We start from the raw sequence: 15,316 nt of genomic DNA, 5'->3' as shown, positions 1-15,316 counted from the left end.
TCTTCGCGGTTCACTAACTTATCAAATTTGAAGTACCTACTGTTTATTGCAATGATGGTGAGTAATTAAGATAAGATTTACAAGTTGCAAATTTAAACTGTTTTAATTACGTTAAATCCATTATTTTAATTTTATTACTGATAAGATATTTGAAGGTTAATTTTATTAGAATTTACAACTGCTACGATTGTTGCAACAAGCAATTGTGTGGTACCTGATAAAAAAAAGTACGTGAAAATCATGAGTGGAGAAGGCACCTAGTGTCACAGTGGTGTCACTCCATTACGTGCTCTTGATATACTGCTCTTACGATAACGAGGCCATATTCTCTTCAATCTCCTTAGAGGGTTACCTGGTAATGTGGAAGAAGATAGGTTTTCTATGAGCGGGTTAGGATGAGCTGCTGTAGAGAAATGAAATTTGAGAAAAAAAACGAGTTTTAGCAAGATCTTTAATTAAATGGATTTTGAGATCATTATGGATGGTGAGGTTGGATACATTGAACGGAGCGTTAAGAAATTTTCGAAGTATTTTTGACTGTAATGTCTGGAGGCATAAGAGAGTTGGAACGCTTAGTCGATCCCCATACTTCGATGCCGTATGACCAAATAGGTCGCAGTAACAACAGGTGTAAGAGTCTTTTGTTATCAAGGTGAAGTTTCGAACGTTTGTCAAGTAGTCTGGCGAGAAGTTTGTAACGTTGGTTAGTTTCTTGTCTTTTCAGTCTAGTATGGGGATTCCATGTCAACCGTTTGTCTAGGTGCAGCCCAAGGTATCGTACTTTGTCCACAGTTGGTATACGAGTTTGGTTCAAGATGATGGGAGGTAGGATTTTCCGTCTAAGAGTAAATACTATAAATTTTGATTTCGTAACGTTAGTTTTGATTTGATAAGCCAGTCCTGTAAGTGGTTGATGTATGTTTGAAGAGCTCGTGTAGCGATAAGAGGATCGGAATGAGGAGATAAGATTACAGAATCGTCAGCAAAGGTGGAAAGGATGGTATTTGGATGTTGAGGTTTATCTGCTGTATATAAAGAGTAAAGAAGTGGACCTAGGACACTGCCCTGAGGAACATCAGCTCTGGCTAGATGGATATCAGAGTCTGCTGCCACAGTGGACTCTGAAATATCGATCTTGTAGGTAGGAGTTGAGTATAAGGTGGTATCTCCCTCAGCTTAAACAGTAGTCCCTCGTGCCACACCCTGTCGAACATTTAAAATTAAATAAACCAAAGTTAAAATTTATTTGTGAAAATTATGATTGTGGTATTTCACAATTCTCTGCGAGTACTTAACCTACTAAACTCACATTCCCTCTAAGTTTTCGTAGGAGCTAAATGCTAGAAAATTTAGACACATAGTATTAAACATATTAAAAAATATGGAAAATTCTATCGGATTAATTGGCACTTCTGGTCAGTTTCATTTTCATCAGATTTGATCTCGCATTTAGTTGTTACTAATACTATATTAGAGGTTAAGCCAGTACAATAAACAGTAATAGCATGTTAGAGGAAAACCTAACCTCTGTTTGCTAAAAGTAACCTTAATCTTATTAAAACCAAAGCCAAATCCTTAAACCATAATCCCAAAATCTTAATCAAAGTTTCCTGGAAACTTTAAATAAAAGTTTTACAACTAGGAACTTTCCGTGATCACAATATGATCAGACTCCCACTGAGATAGTGAGTTAAGAATTTGAAAAAATCAGTTTTTCGGACACAGGGGACCCCTAATTTTTCTGTAGACTACTAAAAATCGAAAATATACCCGATAATAAATAGTTATCTATTGTTATACTACAGTAAGGGAAAGCAAAGATTAAATATGTTTAAAATTTTGAAGTTTAAGGTAAACTTAAGGAAGTAAGAACTAAGATAAAGTCAAGTAATTTTTTCCTCAGATATTTGTTTGTTTTGTCACAATTAGGAAGTTATCCAAATTTCACTAAAGTACGTAAGGTTTTATCAGCTGGTTTCTTTGTAATTGCTTGTTGGCGTCATGGTTGTTTTCATTTATTAATTTCTATTTCAGAATAGATAATTATTTGTTTTGTACATTAAATAGTAACCCGAATGAAAACTACGAGTATATTTGCAATTACTGTTCATTATTTTTGGTGACTGATTTATTGTTTCAACAGGATGAAAAAATAACTGCCAATTACAAAATATGATTGAAATTGTAATCATATTTAAAAAATAATAATAATAAAATAAGAGTAAACCTCTTCTTCTTCTATGGTATTAAAAAAACCAAGGTTTCTACCGACATTCTTCGCCATTCCTCCCTTTCCTGGGCCTTCATTCTCCGGCGATGTCGGTTACTTTGAAGATCAGCCCTGAAAATAAACCCAGATTTATTAATTATTTTAATAAAACACAGTGTTAATTCCATATTAAAACTTCCTGATCAAAATAACAAACTGTCATTCATTGTAGTTACATTAACTAGTAGGTCAACGTATTTCCTAGTCTAACAATAATTTTCCGGTAGAAACAGTCTAGTATTTATCTTTCATTACAGGAAGAAATGCGATCGTTCAAATTTTATATTTTGAGTTCACCGGAAATGGTGAGAAGCAGTCTACACTCTCTCCAAGATCAAGTGTTTCCTTTGATTACCAAGGCTGTGGAGCTATCGTGAAAAGGCAACAGTTTTAAGGGTGAGGTACTTATCTGGTGTTGACCGGAAGATTCCCGTAGTTGAATCAGATGGGTGGATAAAATAGCAGCAATGCCAGAGCTTTTGGCCTTACAAGTTGGCTGCATTTGAAAGGGAGACATAGAGTGACTTCTTTGAAAAGTCCTAGACTAAGTAACAGGTTGTAGAGATGTGGTGATAATGGATTTATCATTTACACAATGAGAGAAATTATTTTCGTAAGTACCAATTTTCTGAATTTAATTATTTTTTAATTTTTAAGTTTTCCTTGATTTTCTCAGAAAATAATCAGGCTATTATATCACATTCTCGAGAAAAGCAGAAAACTTTCTTTTTTTAAAAAAAAACATTGATTTTGGGTAGATTTCCGAGAAAGATCTCTTCCCTCTAAACGCTTAAGAACATATAGTTCATTAATTATGTTGACACAGTTTCGAGTTTGCTAAATTCTGCAGGCTAATGCCACTTTTACGATTATTACGGCGCTATTGATTGCCATAATTACTTGCTGCTCTATCCAAGTGATAAGCAAGCTATTTCAATCAGACATATTCAAAAAGCTGCCATAAGTTTTTAATTAAACATTTTTTTAATTGATTGCTGCGAGAGTGTATTCCATTTTAAATTGGAAGGTAATTCACATTATTTTACGTTCTCTGATACCTGTACTGTACATAAGGAAAGATTTTTTTTAATGAAATCAGTTAAAGAGGTGGGAGGCGTTTCTCCCCCCAGCGTTTGCCCCGATACTAGCCCAAACAAAGGGCAGTGGCAAGAGTGGTAATTTAAGTACGACCGCTGATATTGTACAGAGTTAATCTGTCGGTCGTTGAGTCAATACGCGTCTGTCACCACGCGTATACCGGTCGCTTTTTAGTATTTTTTGTTTTTATTTTTTATCTATTTTTTGTTTTTGTGATTTGTTTTTTGATCTGTGTTAATTACTATCGATTTAACACTTCGATTACAACCAATTAAATCTCTCTCGCTCGCTCTACTCTTTATTCAACTGTAAAAATGGCTGAAAAAGGTAAAAATATAATTAAATATTTTTTAATTGTTTTGCAATTATATTTAATTATCAAATTTACACTATTTAGAAAAATAGTAATTTAGGTTTTTATGTCATAAAACATTGAAGGTAAAATTAGATATTCTATCTACAATTCGTTCGAATGTTTTCAGTTTTTTGAGTTCGTGTTTATAAATATTTTTGAGTTTTGGAGATTAAATAAACTTTTTGAGGTTCATGAACAGGAAAAAGTGGTTTTTTCAAATATTTTAGTGAATGTGGGGGTGGGGGCATTAAGCTTTTGGACAAAAGGGACACTGATTTTCAATTATGTTTTTAAGGGAGCATTATTGCATCGAAAAATTGTTTTTATTTGAAACATTTTGTAAGGCTAATTCATTAACATGCACTTTTGAGAGTCTAGTGGTCGTTAGTTATGCTTTCCTTTAAAGAGCCAATTTTGTGAATGAATCTATTTCTTATAAAATGTTAATGAGTTGTTCAAATACCGTGTTGAAGAAAATAATATAACCGAAAAAATGAATTTCCAAAATACTACTTCTTTTTTTTTGTTTAATCTATCGTTCTTCTCTAAAAGTAATCCAGCTGATCTTTAAGTTGAAAAATTGATTCTAACTTTCTATTTCAATCAGATTTAGTTAACGCTTTTGTTTTCTGCATCCTCTTCCAGACCGTTCATATTTTTTATGCGTATATCTTAGATTCTTAGGAGCTTTTTTTTCAGTTCACTGCCGACTTGCGGAGTTTTCACTCGTTACAGATAACACCGGACTTTATAAGAAAGTAGAAATTATTATAAAGTATTACCCAACTGGATAGTTATTTCTATTGCGTGAAAAACATTTTAATTATAGTTGTATTTCCCAGAATAAGTGGAAATTCGCGCTCACTACCTTGAAATCGAAAACTTTATCAAATTGGTTTGTCATTTTTTTTATTTATTTGGTTTTTCCTGAATTTTCTAAATTATTACATAAAACAAAAATAAGAAGTACGAATACACGATAACATAATTGATTATGTAAATGGTTATACGGGTTCATTGTTCAATAAAGAACATATGAAACAGATAGTCAATTAAGTAATTAAAATAATTCTTACAAAAAATATGTACATAAGTTTGATCTAAAATCTAGATTTTGTTACCATTCGCATCTTGTATGACTAATCTTACTATTACTTATCACAATTTTCAAGGTTTTAACATTAATTTTCACATCTTTTACGATTTTTTTTATAGCTTCTTAGTAAATGTACATTCAAAGCTATAAGAAAAAAACTTTTTTGTGCCAAACTTCTCAAGTTCAATCAAGAGCGATTGGCCTCTGAGTAGAGGCGAAAAATAAATGTCAATCATTCAAGAGATTCGTATATCCAAGTCAAAGAACTTTCATCAGACTCCGAATTTTGCCTTTATTAAGATTAATCTTTATTATGAAGATGGTAAAACAGAAAAATTTGCCGAAATGGCACGTTAGAGTTAAGAGGAAAATATATTTAAATATCGATAATGTTAAATATGTTAATCTAAATTTCCTGATAAATTGCTGAAGGCATAAATTTTCAATTATTGTAAATAGGAGCCATTTTCGTAAAGATTCGGGAACAAATAAATTTTTTTTTTTTTTTAATAGTATTGTTTTTTTTTTAGATTTCAACCAAAACATTCTAGTTTTTGATTCCAGATGGCATCTTTTTATGATTATTTTTGCTTTATTTGGAATACCCTACACTGCTACCCAAGAGTTCTGCTGTACTCCCAGATATTAACGTAATACCAAATGCTGCAAAAATTCACGCAGGTTCTAGGAAGAGAAGTGGAAGTCAGAAATCTCACTGGTGACAACTTATCTTTTCCCTTCAATGTCCTGCTAAAAGATTTACTCACCCAAATTGAAGGCTGAAGATTCCAGATATTCTGAGACGCTACAGATAAAGAGAAAAATCTGCAGTTTGGGATTACCACTCATTGTGTCACTCTTGCCACCAAAACACACAGTTCCCTACATGTTCTGAGGATGGTTGCACTAAATTAAGGAAACCAGGCTCCGCTAGAGAAGCACCAGATAGGAAGGCGATCCACCAAATTGGGCGCCACCACTACCTGGTTCCTAAACTACTCTCCCCTTCCAAGAGAGGTTTCATCCTCAAGTTCGGAAGTTGCAATACCCTCTAAAGGCTTTCCCATTCACCCTTATAAATTCCATTCTTTCGCTAACCCCAATTGGGCTGTGCAGATCTCAAATGTTCATTGTGTACTCTGTCGGTATAATTTGTTGGCTGGTAGATCCCTGTAGAAGTCGCTAATCCACTTCCCTCTTCGCCACTGGCGTATGGGCATCTAGTCGAAATATATAATTTGAACTTTCTCCAACTGTCCGTTTTTGAGGCCCACTACTATTACTAGTGTCCTAATACAGACCAATTATTAAAGACTTCCGCATAGGAGACCGCGAAACACTTCCTTCTTTCAAGGTAAATTCTTTCCCTTTCAAACTTCTAACTTTATTGAGTAAGTTTGGTTCAAAAGAAGATCACTAATAGTAAAGCCCCAAAACCTGCCTTAAATGAATTTTCATGCAAACGCATTCGATATACGTAGTCTTTTATGAGATTCACACTTCCGTTCAATCGATTTTCCGATAAAACCTTACGAGGGTCGTTTGAAAAGTCCGTGCAAAAATAAAAACTACTTAATTTTTTGGGGTAAACCTTTTTTATTTTTCAACATAGTCTCCTTTTAGGCTTATACACTTCGTCCAACGCTGCTCTAGTTTGTTGATCCCTTCCGAATAATAGAATTTGTCCAAGTCTGAAAAATGGCCATTCGTTTCTGCAATCACCTCCTCGTTTGAATAAAATCTTTTTCCCGCCAGCCATTTCTTCATATTGGGGAACAAATAGTTGTCCGAGGGAGCCAATTCTGGAGAATAGGGGGGATGTGAAACGAGTTGGAACCCTATTTCCATTAATTTTGCGACCACAACTGCTGAGGTGTGAGCTGGTGCGTTGTCGTGATAGAAAAGGACTTTTTTGTGGGCCACTCGTGGGCTTTTTTCTTGCATCTCGGTTTTCAAACGGTCCAATAACGATGAATAATATGCACCTGTAATAGTTTTACCCTTTTCCAGATAGTCGATGAGGATTATTCCTTGCGAATCCCAAAAGACAGTCGCCATAATCTTTCCGGCCGAAGGAACGGTCTTCGCCTTTTTTGGCGCAGATTCCCCCTTGGTAACACATTGTTTAGATTGTTCTTTGGTCTCAGGAGTATCCTGTTTCATCCACAGTGACGAAACGATGCTTAAAGTCCAGCGGATTCTTCTGGAACAGCTGCAAACCGTCCTCGCAACACTTCACACGATTTCGTTTTTGGTCAAGCGTGAGCAATCGCGGCACCCATCTTGCGGATAGCTTTGTCATGTCCAAATGTTGTTGCAAAATATTATGTACCCGTTCATTCGAGATGCCCACAGCACTAGCAATCTCACGCACCTTCACTCTTCTGTCATCCATCACCATATCATGGATTTTATCAATGATTTCTGGAGTAGTAACCTCAACAGGGCGTCCAGAACGTTCAGCGTCACTTGTGCCCATATGGCCACTCCGAAAATTTTGAAACCACTTATAAACTGTTCTAATCGAAGGTGCAGAGTCACCATAATGTTTATCAAGCTTCTCTTTAGTCTCCTGAGGCGTTTTGCCTTTCATAAAGTAGTGTTTAATCAACACACGAAATTCTTTTTCGTCCATTTTTTGAAAATCACACGACTTCCTCGATTCAAACGAATGCCAAACACAAAGAAATAGACCGATCTGGCTGAAACTTGGTGAGTGTTCTTCCAAGAGATGCTACTAACTAAACATAACCTCGATACGCGCCAGTGGTGCTATCTCTCTGACTTTGCACGGACTTTTCAAACGACCCTCGTAAATTTCAATGAAATGGTACTTTAAAGTAAAGCCTAGAGTGAAGCATTTTTCTTTAAATTCGTCATTAACAACCATACTTTTCATTCTCATTAATAAAGTTAAGTTTCCTCAAATTTGAAGGTAAACAGTGAAAAGTTAAATTACTAAAGGTAGCAGTTATTACTCTAGCCATTCTCATTTAACGATGGGTAAAATTTGGCCAGGATTACGAAATATATGTTGTCTAGAAATTGGAAACCACACAACCTTCTCAAAATTATCCTACTTTTTCTTCACATTTCAGAAAATTATAGAAAAACAACAAACACCTTTCTTTCAGTGTTTATTTACGTATATAAACATAATGTTAACAATTTTAATAAAGTTTAGGTATTTTCAGATTTTTCAAGTTCTCTTATAATTACGCGTGATAATCGCGGTAGTCGATTATTCATATCGTACATTTTTGCAAAGAGTTATCTTTTATCGGACTGGATCACTTTGGTGACGTAATATTTGGGTGGAAAATGTTCAGAATTATGGTGATAAATAATATAATTACTTTTTTTTATGTAAACATTGATTCTGCAGTAATAAAACCACATTATTAATTTTTATAAACAGATTATGGAAAAAAAACCTATTTCTATTATCAACTATAAAGTAAAATAATTCACCAAAAACATCAATCTGTACCTAATTAGTTAATAAGTGTTCGCACGAAATTCGTATTTACTTTCGGTAAAATATCGTCAACTACTTTCGTGGTTATTATTGGAACAAACTACAAGTTCATCGTTTGTTAGTTGATGATATCATGAACCTATCTTTTTATTTACTCTTTTACTAATGAAAGAAAGTCTTACGAATTTTGGGTTTTGATAAAAAACTACCGTTTGGAGCTCAGCTGAGTCCGGAAAATGTGGTTTAAACTGATTTACCTGTGAGTGTTTGCTCACTATTACTCAAAAACGAAAAATCGAGGTGAGTTCGCATTTATTTAGGCGCAACGTGCTGCTGTAGAACCAATCAATAAGTTTTTGGTTAAACCAACCAACAGGAATGACCACTTTACTATTTTTCCTTCCCAACGAGTATCTTCGTATGTTTATTTGCACACTTGTAAGTCTGTAACTTCATTTGAAACTAAGTCCCAGAAAAATTCTTCTTAAAACATATTCAAGGAGTAAAAGCTTCTATCTAACCTCGGAAGTTTCATTTATGTGTAATTCAAGCTTCATTCTTGCAAAATACTAAAAGTAATTTAAAATTAGAGCTACGTAATGCCTGTTTTTTCTTAACTACTAAATTAAGTGTCGATTACGAAGGCGAACATATGTACATTACTCAAAATTTTTTTTAATGAACCATTAAATAAAAATGCGAGGTCTGACGTACACTACTGAACATAGACCAGTAAGTCGGAGTGTGATTCTAACTTTACTAGTCTAATTTGTATACGGCAGATCTAAAAGTAATTTATATGTAATTAAAATTCTAAATTTGAGAGAGTGAGATGAGACATTAATTAATTAATGAATTTACATCAATTTTTTTCGCACTAAATATTCAATATTTTTCAAGTGCATTGTGGTTAAGAAAAAATATGATAGGGTGTTTTTTTACACCAGATTTGTATTTAACTTGTAACATTTGTCAAACATTTTTTCAAATGTTAATTTGTAAAACAAAAGCTCACTCAATAACCTTCGTGCATGAATTAATGTTTAGAATGTCGTTTTGAGACAAAACAAATAACACAGAGCGTGATAGTTTATTAAAATATATCGATAAATATAGTTAAACACTAATATGTACATCGATAACACGATACTGGTTTCCAATAGTAATATTAAATATTTATGTGTCTTCAGCCTTCAAATGAAATTAATAATGCCAAAGTTGTGATGTTGTCTAATTGCTAGAAAGTTTCGCAGCATCTTATTCAGTTGGAAAGTACATCATTTTATATTACGCGCTAATAAAAGCCGGACGATCGCGAACTTCCTCGAAGGGTGTGTGGTATCATACCCTACAGAACAAGAGTAGCTTTCCAATCCTGTGGGAGGTGCTCTGAACAAGTCCTATAAATGCTGGCAAGCCTTCGAAAGCCTTAAGAAAGACTACTAATATTACATCCAAGTGACCATATTGAAAAGCTTATATGGTTTATTTGTCCATCAAGAAAGTCGTTATTGGGCTTTCTTGATATTACGAGTATAGTGGGTAATCTTCACTTCTTGTGACACCCAGTCAGAAGTATTGGGATTGTAACAAATATTCGCAATTGAGTTTAAACCGAAAATATATGTCCCCTGATTGCGAAACACAAAAATACTGTCGAGATTATTTTTTTCACATAGCATGTTATTTTCCTCTAGTGGCCATTTGCAGATTTTGAGGTGTCGTTATATTCGCAAGAGATAGCGCTTCTTTAACTATAAATGTCGGGGAAGGAGTTTAAGCTCAGTGATTAGCGTATACTGAATTACAACACAGAGAACCGGATTCGAATCTAGTTGATGGCCCTTAGATTTTCTCTTTATCTTTATCAGAAATTAGTGCGAATGAACTGTGGCTTACCCAAGATGCTAATTCTCTAAATTCTAGATGCTAAAATCTGTGAGATGAACTTTAAATCGTTTTAAATTTTAGTTACAAACTCTAATTGTAATTCTTTTTTGCAAAAATACGAGTATTTCTTCTTTTGGATTATGAAAGACCTACTTAAAAATGCAATACCACATAAATAAATTAAAAAGTGCAAATGCGCTTGTTCTGTAGTAAATACTAGATTAATGGTAGGAAGTATAAATTTTTGCACCATTATTCTTGTCTATTATGCAATAGTCGCTTACATAGTTTGCTACATTTTTTTTCTGATCTATCGAGGGTTTGCACACGTAAAAACTGGCTATTTAACTGATAACTTAGTTGTAAATCTGGACTGTGGCAGTTAATTCAATGCTTTATTACTTCTGAATTCATAATCGAAATTGAATAAAATTTTTATATTCACTATTTGCAGCTTCTTCTTATTTTTTCTTTCTCCAATAAATGTAAATTTATATTTATTTATTTTGTTTTCTAACGCATTTTTCAAGTTATGTCACTTGATTATTTTCTATGAAGTTGAAAAGTGCATTCTAATTAATTTGAATTTAGTTTTTCTTCTTTTTTAACACCGTGCTAATATTAGTATTTCCATGTTTGTTTATTAAATGGTTATCAGTTTCACACCTGCTAGGAGGTGCACTACCTTAAAAGCGTATAAATAAATAAAAATAATGATGGAATAAGGTATGATTCAAGAAAATTGACTAAACTGAAGTAAGATTAAAAAAAGGAATGTTTCTGTTTACCTGTTTTGCCCAAATGCAGCTCTAAAGATTTCACTAATTTTTAAAATTACTAGTTTAAGAAATAGGAAAAGTATAGCACAATAAAGCAGAAACTAGGAAAGCAATACATTTTATTTCTTTCTATACTTCTTATTGCATGTAACTGCATTCACATTGTTAACATTAGCTCATTACTTGGTTTTATCGTTAATTTCATCTTCACTTATTCCTAATAAGAAGTGTGGTGATCATGTCAAATTTCAGAATTTTTACTGGAATACGTCTCGTGTCGCTCTCAAATAAAAATGGAAAAATTAACGCCTGTTGTTTTACAGAATACCTCAAGAAGAAGCGCTGGAAGTTCGCGCTTGTTATTTCATTCAGATATTGACGCTTCACTCTTTTTTTTTCGAAACCCTATAACCGGATGTACAAATTTCTGAAGAGATTTTCCATTTTCGTGGATTTTCTTAAGGTTCGTATTCTATCACGTTTATTTGATGCCGTCTCTTAAACATATTGATTTTTGGGAGTTCGTTAGGAGTTATTGGTACTGTAAGCAGTCGAACTACGCGCACAATTTGTTCATCACCTATATTTGGGGTAGGTTCCTTAGAAATATGTTTTTAACAAGCTAATTTCAGGGAATCATAAAAAATTATTGCGACTTAAAAAATAATATAAATATATTTAAGGAAAATTGTAAGTTTTCTTTGCAGATATTTTTCTTTTTACTAACATGATAAAGAAGTGTTTTTTTTTTACTAATTTTTTTGTTTCTAAATTGTAGACTACTAAGATCTTGGGTTCGATTCCCGGTCTAGGCCTTAGATCCGTGTTTAATATACAAAATAAGAAAATTAACTAAAAAATAATTTAGCTATCTGCTCCGTCCACGACATCTGTCGGTAGTTGGACGAAAAGCCCGTCTAAAATATAGGCATTACTTTACTGTTTTTTACCTTCCTATTTAGACTAAACTTTGAAGTTGTTTATTTGGTAATAAAAAGTCACAGATTTGAGAATGATGGGTAACTTCATTAAAAATGGTTTTAAGAACCAAAAATTAGAAGTTTTCTCCACTATAGAGGAATATTCTAAACAAGAATTTTTCTTTTATCGTTAAATACACTTCAAATTTGTTTTTATTAAGATGATCCAACATTGAATTCAAATAACATTTAATATAAACACATTGTTGGATGAAATTCTTCAGAACTAGCAATGTAATCAAGTCGTGTGAGTGTAGAAATTCGATTTGCTAAAATTGCTCATGCTCGCATTACTTCTTACTGAGTCATGTTTGCGTAGCATGATGTAGAGTTTCCTCATTTATCAGACTGACATACAATGACCATTCTAAGACATAGTCTTCTTAATATTTCCTGAATGGGTCAGTCGAGTGTATTTTCCGGACAGTGGTTCTCGCTAAGACACAGTCGCTAGACATAGATTAGTTCAGCTAGTAGTTACACTTCACCCTGATCTCCTTTACATCTTCTCCTTCCGGACTCCAATTCCTTCACGCTGTTATTACAAGCAAGTAGCACATGATAATCTAAATAAGCCGTGTTTATATAAAAAAAAAATCAGACCGTCATAACATGACAAAATGGTTTCACTTATTTCCGGGATTCGTCCTATTTCTTTCACAAATTCTCTTTCTAATAAGGGTTTGTGATTAATGAAAGCATCAGAAGTGTGGCATCAATGGAAGCAAGGCATGCAGAGTCCTAGCTCTGATATGATTTTTTAAATAATTAATTTATTGTAGTGCTTCGGTTGCAGTTTTTATTTCTGCTTACTCACAAGGCCTAGTCTGAAGTCACTCTGGCATCTTCACTCATTCATTGGTGCGTTTTTATCCAGTTGAAGAGGTTGTTTAATGGAGCTCTTTATGAAGAGATGAGGTGTATTGTAGAGGCATTAAACTATGTTCGTTTTACTTTCAGTAAAAGTAAATTAAAGCTTTTAGTTATTGCACACAAGCACAAAAATATTATTATTCTTCAGGTAGCCGGAGTTAGAGCCCGATTGAAAATAGGCAATTACTTTACTTACTATTTGTGGAGGAAGTTAATACGATGTGCGAGGTGTTTTCTTAATAGTTCCACGAAATGGGTTCATCTGAAAGTGGCAGAAAACGTTAGTCTGTAACTTCTGCAAGGATGATTCAATTTTGTGCTTTATGTCCATGATTGCCTGATTAGTTTGTTCATAATTTCATTTTAATTGTTTACTTGAGATTAGTAAACTTATTTAACTTTAATATTTTGAATTTCGGATTTCATTTATCATCTAAGAAGGAAGAGATAATTAGGACCTCATTAACTGATTTGTAAAGAAACACTTTGTAAAGTTTTGACATTAACTGCATTTTGATGCACTAATTATTACATTTTTAACCGATAACATTTCTAAGGAATGATTAAATTTTCCATTTGCTTCATTTCACGATTAAAATAATCTACCGCACACAAGAAAAACAATAATGTTAAAGGGATCGGTCATTAGGCAACCCACCTTGCTTTATTTTTTAAAAATCGCCCACCCTGATGCGTGATTGATAACTACGATCCCAAGACGGAAAAGTGACATCAGGAAGGTAATAACTAAATAAGTTCAATTAGGTATTAAAGACAAACTAAATTCAAATAGCAATATAACGCAATGTAAATAGTGAAAGCAAAGGAAGGAGTCAGCTTGCGGTTGCTGGACGGACTAAAGTCATACAACATTGTTCAACAAAGACGCATTTCCGAACGGTCAATTTACTTAAAAGAGCGACCTTATAAAACACTGAATAGACGATATGAGAGCTAAGGAAGCAAACCGCACAGCTAAGGTGCATTGCAGGTATTCTTTTGGACAACTTGTGCAGGCATTGGATTTTAAGTTTATCAGTGCCCCTAGAAAGAGGACCTATTCATTACAATGCAGTAAAGTTTATTTTTGTATTTTCACTGGTAATCATATTTTTGAAGTTTTCTGAGATCGATAAAGTAATGGTTAGAAGTTGGTGAATTTTGGCAAGCATCTTTGAAAAACGGAAAATCGCCGAAATCGATACCGGGTTAGGGTGCCATCATGGGATGCGACTAGTTAACATGTAATAAACAGTCTTTTGAAGCATTAATATTTGACAATTGTAACTGCTATTCAATTGGACGTTAAACCACGCCTGAAAAATAGGCGATCATTTTACTTACAAGCACAATTCTAATTCCTGTCTGTGGACCCAGTAGAACATGATTATACTTTACCTTTTTGACAAGGTCAAAAAACTAATATTGGCTGACGTGACCAATTGAAGGGCTCAAAGAGAATTTGTTAACTTACAGTTATTTTTGAGATCTTACGTATTCTTTTTGATAATATTTATATTCATTTTATATTTTCCTTCATTTAGATATTGCACATATCTTAAGTTTAGTTAATGACGCACAATTATTATTGTCAATTTTTACAGACATTTTAAAATCAAATGACATACTTAAAGTCTACTTACAAGAGACTGTGTTTTGACACTTCGTTTCCATGACGCACTTCATTTAATTAGAATTCTTTGAAACAACTGCCAGTTTTATTTGATTGATTTCATGGCCAGTCAATTCTGTAGTCATTGATCACTTAAATCAAATATTTTGACTTTATTTAAGGAATTCCAGTTTAGTTGTTTTTTTAAGGAAATCAATACATATGATTCGATTCACTTTTAGATTTGCTTTGTGCAATGCACTTGTAAGTGATGAATATTCTTTGGACGACTTTCCTGTACCTGGGAGTCTGCCTATTCCTTGGTTTATCTATATACCTGTGGTCTTTGGGTTTTTGAGCTGGCTTTTAGAGAAATAGTTACTGAGTGCCAGCAAGCAATTCCATCACGTCAAAGTAAACGGTATAATCCCTATCATCCTCGACCGCTAACACCACTCGTGACCACCACTGCCCAGTAAACACCCGGGCCAGGTTGGGACAGAAAACATCTCTACAGAGAATTCCTGTAGGTGAATATGGACTCAGCATTTAAGGAAAAGCTGTTCAGTAATTCTTGATATTATCTTCATTGACATCATTATTGATGTGATTTAATTATTTACAAGTGTGATGTACCGCAAGTCAGAAATATTGTCAAGTTATTGGCTGTACCGAAGCTAATGCATTTTTTTTTTTGCGATCAAAAGCCTGGCGTGATAAGGAAAAGCTTAGGGGAAATATCACGGAATTTCCCTTCACAGTAATTATGGAATGGGGGATACCATCAGTAATTACGAGGAAAACACGTGGACCCATGAGACTTTACTGCTTTTTGTTCGGTAAGATTCCTTCAAGTAATACATTAATTAGCATACCATATTTATTC

General features: G+C 33.7%; 1 protein-coding gene across 2 annotated transcripts in view; it reads left to right on the top strand.

The window, feature by feature from the left end:
- Positions 1-15,316, top strand: part of LOC141449674 (putative inorganic phosphate cotransporter) — a 43,440-nt gene that overhangs the window by 10,430 nt on the left and 17,694 nt on the right. Inside the window, exon 1 of one of the 2 annotated variants that reach the window (XM_074119345.1) lies at positions 3,428-3,694. The exons of the other annotated variant lie outside the window; for it this stretch is intronic. Within the exon in view, the coding sequence (XP_073975446.1) occupies positions 3,682-3,694 (13 nt within the window). The 5' untranslated portion in view covers positions 3,428-3,681. Of the gene's footprint in view, positions 1-3,427; positions 3,695-15,316 lie in introns of those variants that run through there. 2 annotated transcript variants of the gene reach the window in all.

This window comes from Rhodnius prolixus, unplaced genomic scaffold (genome assembly GCF_049639745.1).
Source record: "Rhodnius prolixus isolate KJV_2025 unplaced genomic scaffold, Rpr scaffold_1, whole genome shotgun sequence".
Classification (NCBI taxonomy): domain Eukaryota; kingdom Metazoa; phylum Arthropoda; class Insecta; order Hemiptera; family Reduviidae; genus Rhodnius; species Rhodnius prolixus.
The sequence above is the reverse complement of the archived record's forward strand: the minus strand, read 5'-3'. Positions and strand labels throughout refer to the sequence as shown.